At 35.7% G+C, this 22273-nt stretch overlaps 2 protein-coding genes across 2 annotated transcripts in view; both read right to left on the bottom strand.

Moving 5' to 3' along the window:
• Window positions 1–6468: 6468 nt before the first annotated feature.
• LOC137400884 (zinc finger protein 420-like) overlaps window positions 6469–22273 on the bottom strand; it is a 145909-nt gene continuing 130104 nt past the window's right edge. The window contains exon 8 of the mRNA XM_068087226.1: window positions 6469–7439. Coding sequence (XP_067943327.1) covers window positions 6469–7439 — 971 coding nt within the window. The remainder of the gene's footprint in view (window positions 7440–22273) is intronic.
• Window positions 9268–22273, bottom strand: part of LOC137399647 (uncharacterized) — a 33532-nt gene continuing 20526 nt past the window's right edge. Inside the window, exons 5-6 of the mRNA XM_068085834.1 lie at window positions 20033–20089; window positions 9268–9332 (exon numbers count right to left, since the gene is read on the bottom strand). Coding sequence (XP_067941935.1) covers window positions 9268–9332; window positions 20033–20089 — 122 coding nt within the window. The remainder of the gene's footprint in view (window positions 9333–20032; window positions 20090–22273) is intronic.

Genomic DNA, 22273 nt, shown 5'->3' with positions numbered 1-22273 from the left:
TGGTGAACCTTTTGATACCAAATAACTTTAATATAAAGTTTCCTGCTTGTCAACCTTTAAAATATAGTCAACCTCTTTTTCTCTCAATAATCGACTCTCCGGCTTTTTCTGCTGACACGTTCACACAGTGCACCCTCAAGATACAATGTTGATTCATTCCAGGGTTCCAAAAATAAAAAATCGCATATAGGGGCGTCGAAATCATTGTTATTATACAATGTAAACAACCCCTCGTAAAAATTGTCAAGATCTTATAAAAATGTTATACATATTGAACATTAGTAACAAAATAGTATGTTAACTTTAGTAACTATAGTTACCTACAGTAACTGTACTGTATTTAGCGTATTTATTGGTTATGATCTGCAATAATATGCAACATTATAATGTGTGTACCAAATGCAATACGTACGTTAATTTCTTACCTTCAAGTCATATGTACATATAACATAGCATGACAGACGTACGTATAACATAACTTTGATTTTACTACAAATAAATTTAGCTTCCTAAACACACACTTAAAGCTATGTTTTAGCTTGTATTTTTAATTAGTTTACTGAATTTCAACTTTTTATCACTAAACTTTAATTACCATCAGTTTTTGTTTTCACTTTCACCATAATATTTGGTGTATCTGGTTAAAACCTTTTTCAACCTAATTCGACAAGAAAGGCTGAGCAACGTAATTCTCAAAAGCAACCTCTCTTTCACAGTTGACCATTTAAAGGCCATCGAAAAGAAAAGGAATATTTATCTACTATACAGTACATACATACCTTTCAAGTAATGTGACTGGAGCTCTAGAGAGTAGAGCAGAATGGATGCAAAAAACGTAATAGTGCTAATTATGTTACTTTATAATTAAAATTATATTCAATAAGTAATGAAATGGAATTGTTCTACCAGGCTAAAAGAAGTTGTCTATTCCTGTCAAACGAATCCTAACTCTAACTTTTCTACTGTTTTTAAAAATAAAAGTTCACCAATGTTGGGTCCCAAAAAGCAAAAAAGGCCAGGAAGACACAGCTTTCATGCTGGTGCAGAAGGTGCTCTAAGTAAACAAGCTAACTTGGTGCAATGTGGAAGATTGCCTCCTTAATCACTTATTGAGGATGCTTGCTGGTGCCCTGTAAATGCTGGTGCAATGCAGACAATTGCTAACAAGCTAACGTTTGTAAAAGGGTCCAGAGAAAGTTGTAGGTTGTTTTGTATGAAAAGTGCACAAGAATCAATTTAAGCATATATACAGAAGTTTGTATGTATTTATACCCTCAACGACAGGGCCTTAGCAAGTTCTAGAAGGTAATGTAGATGCTTCAACTATTTTGAGTCGCAAGTTATATATGAGTTACATATGTACGATTAGTATTTATGTAGTAGAAAACAGGCTCTATGCAAAAACATGAATAAACATCAAATAAAATAAAACCTAAAATGAAATAAAACATTAATAAGCATAAAATAACACAAAATAATGAAATAAATAAACCATGAAAAACATGAACACGAAGAGGATAAATAATGATATACACAAACATGTATTGTACAGTACTGTTTTATATGCCAGTACACACCAGTAAATTAAACAATTCAAATTCAATTTTAAAAACTTAAATTGGTAGCACTTTTTCCGATGCACTTTCATCTTTAGCTTTTGGTTAGACTCACTGTTATCATCTGTGCTTTTAAACACTGTCTCTTGATAAAAATCTATCCCCTGAAGTGTGTTTCTGACGACTCCCCAAAATTTCTTTAAAATAGCTCATTCACCCTTCATTAACATTCTCCATAAGACGGCCTGTGAGAAACTATTATGGATGTTTATCTTTAATGAACTTAGGAAGATTTTCATACTAACTTATAGCTTCTTTGATTTTTGCCATTATAGATTTTTAATAAAAGTTGCAAATTTTTATTGGTTGCGACCATATTCATTGGTAATATTAAAAATACAGGCACATTTTCTGAGTATTTATGATCTCCAACTTTGTTGTCATGGAAATAATTTTTTCCTTCTGTTTGTGACATTTGTATCGGTGTCAGATTCCAGTGCTAATGACTTAAATATTAACTTCAGGTCTTCAATTGTGAACCCTGTAGCTATTGGGGTTTCTGGCTACTTCTTGTTATTTTTCGTCAGCAGAGATTCCATCATTTGTAAGCTCTAATTATAATCTCCGGTCTGGTGTAGATAGACACCAGATGAACCTTATGTAAAGTTTTGAATGTTCTAGTCGTGGGTTGAAATTTGGGAGTTGGCTTGTAATGGTGATTATCATATCTCTAGAATTTGTAGAAGCAATAACTGCGGTAATCGGTTACGAAAATTGCATTGCTGATGTAACTTGTTAATACCTTTCTGTCTATCTGTGCATGACTGCATCAGATATACCATTCTTAATTTTGCAGTGATTGAATGATGAAAATTTTGCGTCAATAACAGCATTGCAAGCATAGCACTATATAGCAAGGCATGTTCAACAAGTTTTACCATTCATGCAGTCAGTAAGCAGATAATATATGAATGGTTTATCACAGTAACAATATTTGCGTTGTTTATTGTGTAAAGGTGAAAGGTTAGTTGTGTGAGTAGAACACAGATGAGTCCAAAAGGAAGTTATCATCATGCATACTATTAGCTCTAATCTCTCATTTTGACTTAAACCCTTTTCTTCAAAATAACTTCATTTTTGATATTCTATCCATCTTTGTGAATGGTTTACTTATTTGTATGCATAACTATTATAGTCGGTGCTTTGTTATAGAAGCACACAGATTATTTCAAAACATGAAATTAAAAAGTTTTATTTGACTCACTATGAAACTCTAAAATGAGAGTATTTGAACAATGGATTATCACCAAAGTTTTATTCTTGCATAATGCTAACAATATGTATTATTCTACAATTTTTTAATCTGTTTTCTTTAAAAGTTTTTATTAAGTTGATTAGACAACTCCTTTACTGTGCAAGTGTCCTAGATATTTACCCTTTGTTGGTAGTCGAAGCAGAACAACTCCTATGCTTGTTCTTCCTAATGAAACGGCAACTATATAAGCTGTAACAGTGATGTATTTGCTGCACTCCGCATGCTATGGGATTCTGTGATGCATGTGGACATTACGCAATCTTACAATTTTGTTTATCTACTGTAGGTCATTAACGGTTGACTTGCAACAAAGTTCATATTACAGTTATTTGAAATGAAAAGATTTACCATGTCTTACTCTGTTATGTTGTAGGTGCAAAATATGTGGAAAGGTGATTACAACCTCTTAAAAGCTCAAAAACGAACAGAAAATCGCAGCCACACGAGACCCCCGCAGTTCAAACTCTTTCCAAAACGGCTAAAATGTGACGTAGTTGTGAGAGATGGCTTCTGTTTACACGCTCATGCAACATTATTCGTCAAATTATTTTCACAAATATACTTCATGCATTCAATAAAACCATGTCTATTGTTCTTACGCATCTGTTTTATAGTAATCGTAATGCTGTCACTTTTAGCAGTGATATCCTATAATTTACTGTAAAAATTTGTTTAATGTTTTAGTCTTAGCTTGAAGGACTACATATCATTGTCTGATAATCATGACGAGCCTGTTGGTCACTTGTGATAATCGAATAGTGCTGCAGAAAATATTTGCGAAGTATTGGGTCACATGATCAGATTACGACTTGCCGATTGGACCAAACCGAAATATCACTGTAAAGTAGCGAGCATCTATATTTAATACGGGGTCTTCGGTAAAACCCGACGTGTTTGTCATAAACTGCTGCTATGATAAGTTTTATATTGAGCTTTTTGTTGGCCTTTCAATTCACGTGAGAAAATCACGTGACAAGACAATAACCAAACTTCATGGCTAAGTCATCGAAATAAAGAGATTCCAATCAATGGCGGCTTTTCAATTTTGAGCTTTTAAGAGCTTGTAATAACATTTCCACATGTTTAGTACTTTAGTGCTACCTCAGACAACCAGACTACTAAACCAAATAGACATACTTCAGCTGACTCTACTTTCAGGTTCCGCGCCTTGATTAGCCTTACTATTGCGCACAGCGACCTCATCATCACCTTCCCTGGAGTGACATTTTTTTTTCTATTTCTCTTGTCTTTTTATACTGTTAGAAACACTCTTCATATTATTTTTTGTGGTTATATTACAGATGAAAATAAACAAAACAAGCAAACAAACTCACAACACAACAGAGTAAGAAATGGTGAACCTTTTGATACCAAATAAGTGTAATGTAAATTTTATTGCAAATCAACTTTTAAAGAAATGATGATTATAGTTTATTTCTCTGATATATGCTTATTATGTAAAGGTTGACTTGCAACAAAATTCGCATTAAAGTTATTTGATATCAAAAGATTCACCATGTCTTACTCTGTTGTGTTGTAGGTGCCAAATGTGTGGAAAAATGATTACAAGCTCTTAAATGCGCAAAAACAAAAAGCCGGTATAGATTGGAATCTCTTTACTTCTCTGCATAGCCATGTCAGTTTGGTTATTGTCTTGTCACGTGATGTTCTCAAGTGAATTGAAAGGCCAATAAAAAGCTTAATATAAACTTATCATAGCACTAGTTTATGACAAACACTTCAGGTTTTACCGAAGACCCGTCTCAAATATAGATGCTCGCTACTTTACAGTTTTGTTTCGGCCTGGTCTAATCGGCAAGTCGTAGTCTGATCATGTGGCCCAATACTCTGCAAATAATTTTTGAAGCACTTTTCGATTATTACAGGTGACCAACAGGCTTGTCATGATTCTCAGACAATGATATGTACTGCTTCGAGGTAAGGCTAAAAAATTAAATGAACTTTTACGCTAAGTTATAAGATATCACTGCTAAAAGTGACAGCATTACAATGACAATAAAAAGACGCGTAAGAACAATAGACATAGTTTTATCGAATGCGTGAAGTATAATTGTGAAAATATTTCGACGAATAAGGTTGGATGAAAGTGTAAACAGAAACATTCTACCACAGCTACATCACATTTGCGCCGTTTTGGAAAGAGAATCCAAACTACGGCGGTCTAGTGTGGCTGCGATTAACTGTTCGTTTTTTTAGTTTTTAAAAGCTTGTAATCACATCCCCACATATTTTGCACCTACAACACAACAGAGTAAGACATAGTGGATCTTTTGATATCAAATGACTGTAATGTGAATTTTGTTGCAAGTCAACCTTCAAGTAGCGTCTCTAAGCACAGTATTTAGCCTAAAGGTAGTGATTCATACACCATCGTGAACGTGAACCGCTTTTACATACATGTACGTCAAAGAATTAAGTTAGCGTCAAAAATGGGGCTACTATTAGCCTGATACAGTTACTAATTATGTCTACGTTGTTGACTTCAAAATTACAACAAAAAAACGAGAATCTTTGGAGTTGGAAAATGGACGTTGATACGAACAGATACAATGAAATAATTAATTGTTATTGATATAACCAAGTCATTATTAGTACTATTTTGTGGACATTTTTCGACCGATCACTTGCTATTATGGATTTCTAAAGATCAAAGAATGTCAGAGCCGGTCAAATAAAGATGGCGGTCAAAAGAAAGTGGCATTCAAATAGAGGTTTCACGGTGTGTTAAACAAATGGAAAATCAGTGTATGCAGCTTATACACTCTGTATACCTGTAACGGAAAAAACAATCTATAAAGCTCGGGGTGTAGCCTATACATGTTGGCAGTTTATACACAATATTTTTCATAATTAAACAAGCTTTGAAACCAGAATCTTTAATGTTATCTGCTGCTGTTAATACCATAAAAATTGTGTTTTGTAACCTTCAAGCGGGCCAGCGAGATACACAATGAGGCTGAATATCCACTAAAAAATCTAATAATAATTGTAACAGGAAACCTTAACTGTTTTGTGAACTATTGCTCAGCAAGTGTGTAAGAAAATACTACTGCAAAAATCAAGCTTTCCTACAAATATTTAATTACAAAAGTAATTGATTCGATGTTTCCGACATCAGAAGGTTCGGTCGGGCGGATCAGCCAATGTACCCACATCCCAATGGTTGCAGAAGTTAGTCATGTTCAATGTTGTTCAACCAAACTGAATCTAAGCTTGCCATTTAATGGAAAACATGCATGTAGCTTTTGAACACAATGCTCAGTATTTTTACCACAAAAAGATAATCAAACCATAAATCAATATACAACAGATGTGATCCCACAACAAAATTAGGACTGACTATACAATTTTTACACAACCAAGTCAGAGTATCCGGGTGTATCCAAATACATTTGAAGACGTACGGTTGTATGTCTTATAATGAAATGGTTCCCATCAAGTGTGAGTTTTCATGTGCGTTTTAAAAAGATAGCATTGAATAAAGCTACTACTGCATATCTTACATTGGAACAGTTTCTCTCCAGTTTGAGTCCTCATATGAATTGTTAGAGTATGGCGAAACGCAAACTGATTACTTCATATCTTACACTGGTATGATTTTTCTCCAGTGTGAGACCTCATATGAAGTGTTAGAGTCTGGCGACGAGCAAATCGACTACTGCATATCTTGCACTGGTATGGTTTTTCTCCAGTATGAGTCTTCATATGACCAATTAGAGTACTGCGTTGAGCAAACCGACTACTGCATATCTTACACTGAAATGGTTTCTCTCCAGTGTGAGTCCTCATGTGACTTGCTAGATTATGACGATGAGCAAACTGACTACTGCAAATCTCACACTGAAATGGCTTCTCTCCAGTATGAGTTTTCATGTGACTTGTTAGATTCTGGCGACGAGCAAAATGATGACTGCATATCTTGCACTGGTATGGTTTTTCTCCAGTATGAGTCTTTATATGACTTGTTAGTTCATGGCGATGAGCAAACCGACTACTGCATACTTCACACTGAAAGGGCTTCTCTCCAGTATGAGTCTTCATATGACTTGTTAGATTCTGGCGACGAGCAAATCGACTACTGCATATCTTGCACTGGTATGGTTTTTCTCCAGTGTGAGACCTCATATGAAGTGTTAGAGTCTGGCGACGAGCAAATCGACTACTGCATATTTTGCACTGGTACGGTTTTTCTCCAGTGTGAGTCCTCATATGAAGTGTTAGATTCTGGCGACGAGCAAATCGACCACTGCATATCTTGCACTTGTATGGTTTTTCTCCAGTGTGAGACCTCATATGACGTTTTAGAGTCTGGTGATGAGCAAACCGACTACAGCATATCATACATTGAAATGGCTTCACTCCAGTGTGTGTTCTCATGTGACTTGTTAGAGTACTGCGGTGAGCAAAGCTAGCACTGCATATCTCACACTGAGGAGGTTTCCTAGGGGTGAGACCTTTTATTTTTGTCTTGACAGCGGTAGTGGATAACAATCTTCCAAATACATCCTTTTGATCTTTTTGAAAAGATTTGTGTCCACATTTTTTACCTATAATATAAGTTGATAGTTTCTGGCCCACAAGCTCAGTAGTATGGTACACACTCAAGAATTGTTATATCATTAAAAAACCATTTAAGCCATGTAAGCAACATAAGAAGATTCTTTACAAGTTTTCATTGCAAATATGTCAAATACCGTATGTAACAAGTCAGACACACTGTATAACGTCAAGGGCCAATCATCAGATGTAAAGCATCTACGATGGATGGATTTTTCGGATGACTAAATTAAAATATGTTCCTATGTCTGTGTGCACGTTAACTCATGTTGCGACAATCACATCCTTGATATGGACAAATAACAATAACAACTTCTAGATGTAGTATAATTTGATTTAAAAAAATGTTGGGTGGCACTCGAGTATCTATCCTTTCTAAATGAGTTGATATACCGTAAAACCTCTTATTGACCATCATGGCGTTCTATTTTTCAACCTTTCTTTTATTGTGGTGGTCGATTGGAAGTGGCACTTAAATAGAGGCTAGTGTTGTGTTTTTCAAACGGCTTATCAGGTATGTGGGAAGATTTATATGAATGACATCTACATTTATGATGGTAGATGTCGTTCATCTACCATCATAAATGTAAACCTGTTTTGTTGTATACATGAACTTCGAAGTATCAAGACAGCGTTTATAAGGACGAGGAACTACTGTTAGCCTTAGACAGTTATTAATTATTTCTTTAGTGTTGATTTTAAAGTTTTAACAAAAAAAGTGAAAAGCTTTCGAGTTGGACAACGTGGAAACATATTGTTATTGACGTAAACGATACATCATTAATACATTTTGTAGACACCTTTCTATTGATCACTCGATAATGTGGATTCATAAAGATCAATGATTGATTGTCAAAGTGGCGGTCAAATAGAGGTGGCGTTGAAATAAAAGGTTACGCTCTATTTCTCAACCTTTCTCTCATAGTGGCAGTCAAATAGAGGTGACGTTAAAATGGAAGTGGCGTTCAATTAGAGGTTTTTCAGGTATCAGCAGTTTCATCAGAGGTTTACAAACTTGGAATCAGCTGGTACATATTGTTAATAAAGCAAACCTGCAAGGTTTGGACTCGATGAATTTTAACATAAAGACTAGAAAAAGCTTCTAAAGTGAGTTTTAACATATGAAAGAATGAAGTTCATAAAGTGTTTTGTCCAAATTTAGTCTGATTGCAGTAAAAGCCAACTTGAAGAAAAAATGCCATCATGTGACAAACTTACAGAGAAACAAGTTTATATTTTTATGAAACCAATAGTCAACTTTCAGTTTGAGTCATGATCTGGCCATCTATACTCAGGTCGTGTGTTTGTGAAGACCACGAGCTAAAAGTGTCCAATACACGAACTCAGCTGATAACAATCCTTACAAGCCTGTCATTATCTTTTTTCATATGATTTTCCAAAATGCTACACTCTTCAAATGAACACAAAACAAAATGTGTTACTGTTTACCTTATCCATTAGCAAATACATTTAAAAATGACTACGACCACTGGAAATGTTATGTCAACGGTCTCAGGAATTTGTATCAAAATATGAGTGTTAATACCAGCGGTGAGAATTTTGATACAGCAACCTGGACAAACAGGACTGGCTATATAAAACTGAAGTCCTCTGACAACATGTACTAAAAAACATCTATGAAAATGTATGTGACTTAATAGAGAATGACACAATAGATTATAGTCGGATTTAGTATTCTAGTTTTACTAACAAACCAGTTTGTGAGACAATAGAGAAAGGTAATTATCATACTCATTCAACTAACAGCCATCACAGCTTATCAACAGCAGTTACCACTATTATTTAATACATCTTTAACTAACCAGTTGAGTAGAGGTTTTCAGCACCACCATCGGATTCTGGTTCTATTCTCACTTCTGCAACTTCTACAATAAATATGAGAGGTCATCTAGAGAACATAACCATGAAAATTGTCTCCAATATTTACTAAGTTGAAGTGAGTTTCTTGAAAATATAATTGGCATAGAACTTACCAAGAGTAACTGAAAAAACCTGTCTCAGATTTTGATGATCATTTTAATATGTTGTTGCCCATGTTAATAAACGCTTAAGTCCCAAATTTTGATCTTTGAGGGTCATCAGTTCAGGTGCTATGAGGATTTTAACATGGACCATTTGTCGCCCGAGTTTGAGGGCATAGCACATTTAGATGACTTAAGACTCATATAAATTAAAAAATATACAAGTTAAGGGTCTAGATTTTGTGTGTCCAGACACATTTTCCATGTTTACACAAACAACCGAGTTTGAAAACTTCCGGATGAATAATGTGGGAGATAACTTCGACCAAAAGTGACTGAAAATGCTGTTTAAAGGACTGTTTAAACGCAATTATCACCCTTAAAGGTTGACTTGCAACAAAATTCACATTACAGTTATTTGGTATCTAAAGATTCACCATGTCTTACTCTGTTGTTGTAGGTGCTAAATGTGTGGAAATGCAGCCACACGAGACCGCCGTAGTTTGGAATCGCTTTCCAAAACGGCTAAAATTTGACGTAGTTGTTACGAGATGGTTTCTGTTTACATTTTCATGCAACATCATTCGTCGAAATATTTTCACAAATATACTTCACGCATTCAATAAAACCATGTCTATTGTTCTTACGCGTCTGTTTTATCATCCTTGTAATGCTGACACATTTAGCACTGATATCTTATAACTTATCGTAAAAAATCGTTAAGCTTTTTAACCTTAGCTCGAAGCATATCATTGTCTGATAATCATGACGAGCCTGTTGGTTACTTGTGATAATCGAAAAGTGCTGCAAAAATTATTTGTGAAGTATTGGGTCACGTGATAAGATTACAACTTGATGATTGAATAATGCCGAAACAAAACTGTAAAGTAGCGAGCATCTATATTTGATACGGGGACTTCGGTAAAACTTGAAGTGTTTGTCCTAAACTAGTGCTACGATGTTTTATAGTGAGTTTTTTATTGGCCTTTCAATACACGTGAGAACATCACGTGACAAGACGATAACCAAACTGTAATGAATACGTAAGATAAATAAACAGATTCCAATTTACGGCGACTTTTCATTTTTGCGCTTCTAAGGGCTTGCAATCACATTTCCACATATTTGGCACCTACAACACAACAGAGTAAGACATGGTGTATCTTTTGATACCAAATAACTGTAATACGAATTTTGTTGCAAGCCAGCCTTTAACATATAATTTGATATTCTTTCTGTTGATTTTTCTGAATTCCTCCAGGCCTCAGTTACACAAAACTAGTCTTATCTTCTCTGTAGATGCATCGGGTCAGCGTCTAGAAGCCATACAAAATGAACGCTTTGGTCGATATACTGCAAAAGTACAGGTCAAGGTCAACATGTGGTTTCAACAAAGTCACACATTTTTCTCATGTTTTGCATTAACATATGAGGATTTCATTAAAACCATCAAAAGTTTGTGTTTCATACAGTAAAATGCTCAAAATTGATTTCAAAATGTTCTCCAAACACCTTTGTAAATCGCCTTAAAGTAATGAGATTATCTCCCCTTGTCAAGCTTTAACTTGGCTGATTATTATCCTATCAAGTTCAAACTCGCTGTGTTCTTGTGGTTTGTGATTTTGATAGTAATGAGCCTTAAAATATTTTCTTAACTTACATTCCTCAATGTTAGTCATTGTTGTAGCTTCAAATGCATATGTTTTTACCCGTTTTATGTTTTATGCTCTTGTTTTACCCGGCACATGTCATCTCTTTTTGGCCATGTGAAACTGTTTGTTGAACCTTTGTGCATGAATCTCACATTAACATCAATGTTCTCTTGATCAAAGCCAATTGCCATCTCTATGTGACGGGTGGCCAGTCTCTTGACTACCCCGCCAATCTCATCGCACAGACTTTTTCCGTGTGAGGCGGCAAGAAACTCCAAGATGCTGTAAGATTGAAATCAAGCTCATGGTGACATAAGTTGGCAAAGTTCTTGTAATTCTTGTATTGGGCACAAGATCCATCACTGAGATCCATCACTGAGATCCATCACTGAGATCCATCACATACATACATTCCAAAGAACGCTCTCTAGAATGTATACATAAATTCCAGAGAACGCTCATCGAATTCATCAAAGAAAATCTACCTCAAGTGACTCACGTGACTTATTTCAGTGATGGATCTGGTACCCAATACAAGAATTACAAGAACTTTGCCAGCTTATGTCACCATAAGCTTGATTTCAATCTTACAGCATCTTGGAGCTTCTTTGCCACCTCACACGGAAAAGGTCTGTGAGATGGGACTGGCGGGGTAGTCAAGAGACTGGCCACCCGTCACTCCAAGCAGCTAGTTAAGTCAGGGAAGGAAAGGCTGCTCAGTGCTGAGCAACTGTACAAGTATGCTAGGGAAAACATTGCTAGGGTGGAGGCGTTTTATGTACCCACTGAAAAAGTTGCAGAACAACCAGCGGTTTTGGAACCAAGGTTCAAAGCAGTGCGAGTCATTGGTTGTTGGACCAAGCACTGGTTCAAACCATTCAGCAGAACAGCCATTGAAGTTTGCAAACTTTCACCACTGGTTGATGAAAATGTATGCTACAAGGATACAAAGTTGGGAAGACTGATGACTCACATGTTACCGGCAATACCTTAACACCTCAACCTGGACAATATCTGGCCTGTATATATGATGGTCGGTGGTATATGGGGATGGCAATTGGCTTTGATCAAGAGAACATTGATGTTAATGTGAGATTCATGCACAAAGGCTCAACAGTTTCACATGACCAAAGTAAGATGACATGTGCTGGATACCACAAGAGCATGTTCTATCAGTTGTTGCGCCGCCATCCACCACCAACTCGGGCAAATCATATGCATTTGAAGCTACAACGATGGATAACATTGAGAAATGTAAAATAAGAAAATATTATAAGGCTCATTACTATCAAAAACACAAACCACAAGAACACAGCAAATTTGAACTTGATAGGATAATAATCAGCCAAGTTAAAGCTTGACAAGGGGAGATAATCTCATTAAATCAAGGCGATTTACAAAGGTGTTTGGAGGGCATTTGAAACTCAATTTTATGCATTTTACTGTATGAAACACAAACTTTTGATGGTTTGAATGAAATCTGCATATGCTAAATGGTGTAAAACATGAGAAAAATGTGTGACTTTGTTGAAACCACAGGTTGACCTTGACCTCTACTTTTGCAGTATTTCGACAAAGACGTTCATCTTGTATGGCTTCAAGACGCTGACCCGATGCATCTACAGAGATGATGAGATTAGTTTTGGATAGCTGAGGCCAGGAGGATTTCAGAAACATCATCAGAAACAATGGCAAATTATATGTTAGAGATGATAATTGCTTTTGAATAATCGCTAAAATAGCATTTTCGGTCATTTTTGGTCGGAGTTTTCTCCCTCATTATTCATCCGAAAAATTTCAAACCTACTTGTTTTTGTAAATATGGAAATTGTGTATGGACACAAAAATCTAGATCTTTAACTTGCATATTCTTGAATTTATATGACTCTAAAGTCAGCTAGATGTGCTATGCCCTCAAACTCGAGTGACAAATGATCAAAGTTCAAATCCTCATAGCACTTGAACCAATGACCCTATAAGATCAAAATTTAGGATTTAAGCGCTTTTTCGACATGGGCAACAACATATTAAAAATCATCAAAATCTGAGACAGGTTTTTTCAGTTACACTTGGTAAACTCTATGCCAATTGCAACATAATTAATTACCCTCATCCCTGTCATTGTTGATTGATGCATCACCAGGTTCTACTGTAACCTCAGTATCTACAATATAAAATATCGACAAATTACTAATTAAAAGCAGAGAACTTTACAGTTCAATTAAGTATGAGAACCAGCCTAAAAAATATTATCTCTAAACTGACTGGTAAAAGCGTGATGATAACATTTTGGGTAGTTATGATACAATATGGCTATAGCAGAACTAGTTATAGCAAGATGGGAATACAAGGCATGCATCTACAAGTAACGGCAAATCTAGTTTTAAAATAATAATAGCTGGCAAGTTTATAAAGAAATGGACTAAAGAGGAATTAGAATTAGAGAAAATGACAAAAGTAAACATGGCTACCAAGAACATCAATAAACAAGAAATGGGTACGGAGAACATGGTCATAGATGGCATGACTAAGAAAACCATGTGTGTGGAAGATATAACAACACAATACAACATCCATGAGCGATCGTTAATATTTATCATATAAATACCATGAAAACCTCCATATGTAGGCCATGGCGATATCTTTTTCAACCATTTCCTAATAATGGCATTTTATTAAAGATGGTGCTTAAATAGAGAGTGGTGCGGTATTTTCCGACTAGCTTGTCAGCATTTTGAAAACATAAATTTGAACCTTTGACAAGCGAAGCAAATGTTGTCTATGTTTTGCAATCTTCTTTGGGTGGAGCGACATCAATGCAGTCAGCCGCAACATTTTTGCTCGACCTTATTTTTGTATACGTTGAAGTATCTGACAAATTAAACAAAGAGCTACTTTGAGTAAACAATATTAGCCAAATACAGTTATTAATTATTTTTATGGTGCAGCTTTCAAACTTTTAAAGAAAAAATGGTAAAGCTTTGGAGTAAGAAAACGTCCTTGAAAACAGCCACTACTATGTCGTACGGTGTTCCTGAAAAGTATTCTCATTGTTCATCAAAATGATTAAAAGTCTTCAGGTAAGACTGCAAACAGCATTGGAATTTGGATCTGAGCGACTGCAAAGCAGAGTGTAGTTCGGATGATTGTGACAATCGTTCTCCTCAGGTAAGCTTTTGCTAAAGCAATTGCAACCACTACAACATCAACAACAAAATTAATTTTTATTGATGTAACCGAGTCATTGTTAGTAGCAATGTGCGAACACTTTTCTACTGATCACGTTCTATAATTATATGGGTTGGTGAAGACCAATGAATGTTAAAGTGGTAGTCAAATAGAGGCGACGTTTAATTAAAGGGTGGCGCTGTATTTTTCAACCATTTTCCTATAGTGCTGTTCTATTAAAAGTTGCATTTAAATGAAATGGGTTGTTTAAATGAGAGTTTTTACATCATCTACAAAAAAGGCAGGTTTAGCTGTGACTGATACTGGTACAACATAAAGCTCATAATCTTCTTCCTGTCTATTCGTGCAAGTTGAGTGAATGACCCAAAATGAGTAAGATGGTTTAAAAGCGTACAACGAAAAGGTGACTGATAACATTTTTAAATTACAGCTATTTATACTAATATAATCATATATTCATTTTCTACAATATTTTTAATAACAAGAATTGTCTCATCCGTCTAAACTAATGGTAGGAGACTTTTTCAAAGAAAAAAATTACAACACAATGTAATTGAACTGACAGCATACAGCTTGCTAGATTACCGCCATAACACTTGCACAATCAATTGCCTTCCAGCATTTCAGATTAATTTGTACATATAGTAATTACGCCTGATAATTTCTCATGACACACTAGAAAGACTAGACTGCTACAGCATGAGTGATATTGATTTTACAACAAAAAAACTTTTAGGGACACAAAAACTCTATTGTGTGACACGATGCAGTAACTTTTGATGACAAAACAAAGACTTGTAAACTATGATGCCAATGACGACGAATAGCCAATGTGTTAACATGAGACTAAAGGGTAAGACTTCTTATTATGAAAATCTTGTATAAATTGTATAAAAGTGCTTCTGTTGGCTGCCACTATCCATTTTCCACTATCTAGTTGCCACGCTACAATGTTATGGTTACAGACATAGTAGATGAATATAATGCATGGTCGAAGCAAATTCTGCGAGTTCCAAAATGTTTTGCGCTGTTGTTATACATCCTACATTAGGTTTTGAGCGGTGGTTGTAGGAGTACACCAAGTGGCTTGTGCATACATCTTGTGAAGTGTGACAGTGGACTTCTCGAACGTCATCTGTGTAAAACCTATCAATGAATGAATGCTCGGCTTTTATGAATAAGGAATTTGAACAAACAGCCGTTATATAATATGGTTCAAAACATCTAATTTTAATATAGCAGACCTTCGCCATACGATTTTAATTGGTTGCAATGCCGGCATCGCAAGGCGAAAATTTTTTATAGAGAGATATAAAACCCTTAGTAACAATCTAATGTAAACATCCCCTGGTGAAATCATCAAAATTTTATATACATACTGGACAGTATATATTAAAAATTAGTAACAAAATAATATGTTAACCTTAGTAACTATAGTTACCTACAGCAAATTTAGTGTATTTAGTGGTTGATCTACAATAAAATTTAACGTTACAATGTAGGCCTACTATGTGCAGTAGGTACCATGCGTACCGTAGGGAGTTCTTACCTTCAAAGCAGACGAACAACATAAACGTTGAACTCAACTTAAATGAATTTAGCTTACTAAACACCAACTTGAAGACAAGTTTTAGTATGGTTTTCAACCATTTTACTGATCTTCAACTTGTTCATCGCTAAAATTTTATTACCTACATGTATATGTTTCCGGTTTCATTTTTATAACAACTAATACTGAATAACACAGAATTGAGTGAGATCGCTTCGCATCGCTTTCATTTGTTGCTAGTGAAATTTCGGAGAGTAGCAGATCAGTCTCTTTAGGATCCCAATGTATTCAGAACGACGACTGCAAAATTTAAAATTCTAAGAAACATCTTTGTGTATGTCGTAATCCGAAAGAATGTTGTAAAAAGAGGATAAAATAAGATTGTGTTTCATACTGAAAAACGAAAAAAACCATAAAACAAAGACACTGTAACTTGGGGTGCGCTGTATTAAAAATAGGTGTGAACTATAAAGCTTTGCTAAAAATATATAATTTAGGAAGTAATACCTGCAATGTTTCTGTTGTCGTAAGCTTCAGTCAGTCAATCATGTTCAATTTGGTTGAACCAGACTGAACCAAAGCTTATCATTTATTGGACATCTTATTTCAATCAAACATAATACTCACTGTATTTTATATAAACAAGTAATTCAATCATCATTCAATATGCAACACATGTGATCACACAACAAAAAGACAACTGGCTATACAAATTGAACAAAACAGAATCAGAATATATCGGTGAATCTAAATACATACAAACATGTACGATTGAATGTCTTGCAACGAAAAGCCTCCTTATCAAATAGGACTACTCATATGTATTGTTAAATAGCGTTGTTGGGCGAACCTACTACTAAAAATCTCACACTAGAATGGCTCATATCCAGTATGAATCCCCATGTGTGTTGTTAGATTACTATTATGACTGAACCCACCACTGCAAATTGCATACCGAGATGGCTACTCTCCAACTATGCACTCTCTAGGCTACTCTCCAACTCTTTGCAACTATGCACTCTGAAGGGCAGCAGCAATAACCAATTTATCTATGTATGGCGAGACTATGGAAAGAGATGACCAAGTAAGCACACTCGTACTTATATGCTGGTGTACATCACATCTACTGCATGATGTCTGGATATATCTGACTTACAACCTCGGCCCATGAGATTTGTCAAGTAAAGTGTTTATTACGGCATTTGGATAATCAAATGACTTGTATAATTACGGCTTCAACATTATTATACCTACAACTTGCAATGGTACTACATAGTACGACACCAACTCTTCTGCATAGTATGGAGAAAGGTTTTGCTGAGGTATCTTAAAGAGAGCAATCATCTAAGAGAGGAAGTGTGAATACGATTTGCCTGAAGAAACCAATCTGAATCACAAAACATTTCTAACCTTTAACATTTGGGAGTTGTTAAATTCAAAACAATTTTACTGCAAACCTCAGAGAAATGGGATGTGGGAAGAGAATATATCGACAGAGAGATAACCTTGAAAACATTGATTTTATGCCTAATATGACGGAAATCCTTTGGGTGATACCGCATTCCTTTGGAGAACTCAGAAACATACAAAACCCACTTAACAAATGTCTCACCTCCAAAATAAATGTTTGGTGATCCAGTTGGCTGGCATAATAAATCATAATGTTGTCACACCAAGTAAATAGCTCCTTTCTTCACGACATCTTACACTTCTGGATTGCTACCAGAGACTATGACCTGATTGTCCTTGCTCCAGATGCACTGACTATACTAATCATTTTCGACTGCTTCATTGTCACCTGGTACTGCTGTTTAATATTTACCAGCTTTGGTTTAAACTAAATCCAGTTAGCTCATACGTTGAATTGAAGCGCTTTTATGCCAAAAACATAACTCAACTTTTACCAGCCTACTACATACCTTCTATGATGCTGTGTATTATTGTTATTTGTTGGGATAACCTGATGCCAACCAGAATCGATAGCAACCAACTATTATGGCCTGATTCTTCTTTCTATGAGTGCTGGATCGTAACCACAAACTATGGTCTGGCAATCCAGCAATTCTATCTCTGTGCAATGAACAACTATATGCTATAGCTGGAATACCTGTCGCAAGACTGCTAAAAGGCAATCAACTGCTAAGGACAGACCACCCAACAAGGTTTCTCCTGGTGCAGACTATCCAGCGATTCCATCACTGGAGCATCTATCACCAGACTGTCTAAGAAAGTTGCCTGTGGGATCAGTAGCCACAAGATGCAACAACAGCACTATCCACAGCACAATAGCAACTTCTACACCAGATGCTATAACTGGACTGTCTAATAGTATTGAATTCAAAAGAGGTCTTGCCTTAAAAATAGAGGGTACACTGTCGATTGTGCCTTAAAAAGAGATAACTAGAGCTATCCATAATAGAAACCTCTCTCATTTGACAATCAGATTGCAAATTGGGTTCTCAGGAATACCAAAATTCTATGCGCTACATAATGTAGTAGTAGTAGAAAAGTATAACACACTTTAGAAAAGCAGACGAACTACACACATTCACTCTAGTACTAAGTGTATCGCTTCAACTGGCCAATGATAACTGATGACATCAGCTTCCAGCCTTACAAAAACTGTCAAAGGACAAAATTCAGCATCCATCATAGGGTTGACTTGATAGGAAGCTTGCAAATCATTCAAAACAACTTGAGGTTATTTTACCAATATCTTAAGTATTAGTGCTCAATGTACCCATTATACTAGATAATGTGACACCATAACTTTCCCAATAGCACAGGCACAATTATTGCTTAGGCATCTCAAGAGATCATACTAACCATAAAACCTCTATTTGAGCGACGCCTTTATTTGAACGCCAGCTCGAATAAAACACCACTATAAGGAAAGGGATGAAAAATACAGCGGCAACCTTTAAATGAACGCTACCTCTATTAGACCGAAACTTTGACATTCATTTTGTTTGATCTTTACGAATCCATAATAGAAAGTAATCAGTAGAAAATTACCACAAATGCTACAAATAATGACTATTTTAAATAAATAAGAATTAATTATTTAATTTGTTGCTGTAGTGGTTGCCATGGTTTTAGTGATGACGTGCCTGAAAATATTGATCAACATAACTATCAGAGCTGCATTATGATTCGAAGTCACTAAGGCACACATCCGATCCCTTGTTTTTAGATTCGTCCATAAGGTGGTTTATAGACTGATATGAAGACTTTGAAACCTTTTAATGGCCAATGAAATTCTTTTGAGGAGCACCACACGATGTAATAGCAGCCATTGTTACGGCATATTTAAAAGCGCATTGTAACTCAAAAGCTTTTCAGTTTTTTCTTAAAACTTAGAAAGCAACACCATCGAAATAAGTAACAACTGTATTCATGCAATATGTTTTGCTAAAAATAGTTCCTTGTATAACTGGATCCGATACTTCGACTTATGTAAAAAAACCATTTAGAAAAGGTGCTGAGCCCGACAGCATTAATGTCGCTCTGCCAGAAAGAGGATGCTAAGTATAGGCGACATAATTAGCATCGCTTCACAACTATAATGGCTCAATTTGTCTTTCCAAAACTCCGACCAACTAGTCAGAAAACGAAATGTCACCCTCTAATAGAACACCACTAGAGCATACTCACCATAAAACCTCTATTTGAGCGGCGCCTTTATTTGAATGCCAGCTCGAATAAAACACCACTATAAGGAAAGGGATGAAAAATACAGCGGCACCCTTTAAATGAACACTACCTCTATTAGACCGACACTTTGACATTCATTTTGTTTGATCTTTATGAATCCATAATAGAAAGTAATCAGTAGAAAATTACCACAAATGCTACAAATAATGACTATGTTAAAATACAGGCCCTTCCAGCCCTTATTGAAAATAGGATTGAAACCTTTATTTGAGCCAATGAACTCAAATAAAGGTTTTAGGGCATCTAAGAGTAAATAAGCGATTCACCTCTGATCAAGATAACTGAGCCAATTGATGAATATTTTACACCCTTCGTCATTAGGCAAAAGTTGAAAAAAGTAAACCTACCCCCGGGACTAATCCGAGAGACAGATGGTGATAACAAAGCTCTTTATGTGTCTCAGGGTCACTGGCGTTTTACTAAAGGAGTATTTGAAGTCCTGTTAGAAACAAAACCTCGACCTGCTATTAAATCCGCTAGACTAATAACATATTTACCTTTATCACAGTGTGTGCTGAATAAACAACTCTCTGGTTCTAGATTCAATTCGATGTCTGCAATATAAACACCATAGATACGTAAATACAGCTAGCTGAGCTGCCCGGCATTACCCGGGTATTAGAAAAAAGCTTATAAACATTGAGAAGCAATGAGAGTTGCTTGCCACTTGTTATTAGCCTGGTACAATGCGAATGGAAAATTTGAGTGCGCGTAATAATGCGAGCTAACAGTTTCTTGTGACCTTATGCTATGACCCTGCATAGAATGCAAAGCCGTTAGGTATTTGCTCCCATATAGCAACATATATTAGCTAGCGAAGAAATTCATCTCTGTGGCCTTGTTGGTACGATGCTGGACTTGCGAACAGGAGGGTCCGCGATCAAATCTTCTTGGGTGTGGATTCTTTATTCAAAGATTGTAATAGCTATAGCCAGAACGACATACACACGACATACTTTGAGAAATATACATATAGATGGATAATTTGATTTGAACGAAATATCTTAAGCAAATTTTTAATAGAAACCACCTGTGATTATAAACTTAGTGTGTCTTTTGCAGTCGAAGGTCACAAATTATTAAAAACAACTCAAACTTTCTGAGCTCTCATAGATCTGCATTTAGCACGGCATATCCTCAAACTTGTCAAGTTAAAAATTTCTTCATTGGGCTTATGCTTAAGTTTGTGACTAGGTACAATCAACAGTCAGTTGCCTTCCAATGTTTTGAACTTCACTTCCCCAATTTTTAACTGTCTAGACATAGTCTGTGGTCTGTGTCACATTTGACCCTGTCTGTCCAAAGATTACCAGCTTCAAGCGATATGTGTTCTCGAGGCAGTTGCGGCGAGCAATGCATGCACTTGAGTGAGTGTTGTACTATAAGTATTGTTTGATACTATTACTGCTATTATTACTTTGGAACACCAATTCATTTTGAGAGTTTCTTTTTGTCCTCTCCCCCTCCCCCAAGCAAATTTTCACTTTGATATAAGAGACAATTTTGAGCTATGAGATGGCTCCTGATGTGGCAGCTAAGTGGCCGAGTATGAAAGTTAGGCCACTTTCGTAAACAGCATCGCTCGATTTTTCTCATCAGATCGGTATGACGAAGTTTTTAAAAAGGCTAGAAGGGAAGGTAAAAACAGCAAGGCAAAAACAGCCAAGTCAGAGGAGAAAATTAAAATGCTGAAAATGAATGAAAAATTAAATTTTGTGTCAGGTAAGATTTAAACTTATTTCTAAATGTGTATATATTAAGCTAAGTTAATTTCAGTTTACTAAGTCAGTTCCAGACCTAAATTTGAAGCTTATGTTATGTTAGGTGGTGTCACAAAAGTGTAAAGTGTAGTGTACTGAACACGTTAAAACACGTCGCATCTCTGTCACAACGCCGTTAACTTCTACTGTCTGTCCTAAAGGTAAAAAGACTATAGTGTACTGTACATAATGTCACATATTTTTGTAGATCACAACCGCTAGACAGATATTTGTTACTTTTCGAGTGTGAATGGCAAATTGGACCAATTAAAACACAATTTTTCATTGTAATATTCTGTTTTAGGAAGCTTCTTTTAAACGGTAAATATGGATTTATTTGCATTTAGTTATTTTATATAGACAAATTTGATATGAGATAAGAGAGAATTGAAATTCAAGCTCGGTACCGGAAAAAATTATGCTCATATGTTCAGGTATGCCTGTCATGTTTATGAAAAGACGCTTTAATCGTTGACTGCCACATTGGTTTTTGCTGTAAAGTGCTACAGCGCTGCATTTTCCCCCCAAAAACACAGCATTTAGTTTTAACTCTTGCTCTGTTATTAATTGGACTATCTAGCACCATCCACCAATGTCTCATTAAAACCCTCATAACAACATAATATGACCAATAGTATCTTTCTTGGGTGACCTCATAGCAGACCAGATGATGCCGAATACCAAAAAAGGTTGTTTGTTGATGTAAAAATACAACTTTCTGAGCTCTAGTTCATATTGCATAAATGCTAGCCGTTTTATTTTGCGGTTATAAGTGTTAAAATAACATGAAAGCAGTTTAAAAAACTAGAATAAACTAATACAGAGTTATATAGCACAATATGAATATAAAACAAACAGGAAGTTGAGCTCTGAAAAACGTAAGATCGACTTACAAAACAATTTGTATCATTTAAAAGATGATTATCAATAGCAGAAACTTCCTAAAATTAAAGACAATGGGTACCCCCGCAAAAAAGT

The sequence above is a fragment of the Watersipora subatra genome, chromosome 7 (assembly GCF_963576615.1).
Source record: "Watersipora subatra chromosome 7, tzWatSuba1.1, whole genome shotgun sequence".
Lineage (NCBI taxonomy): Eukaryota > Metazoa > Bryozoa > Gymnolaemata > Cheilostomatida > Watersiporidae > Watersipora > Watersipora subatra.
The sequence above is the reverse complement of the archived record's forward strand: the minus strand, read 5'-3'. Positions and strand labels throughout refer to the sequence as shown.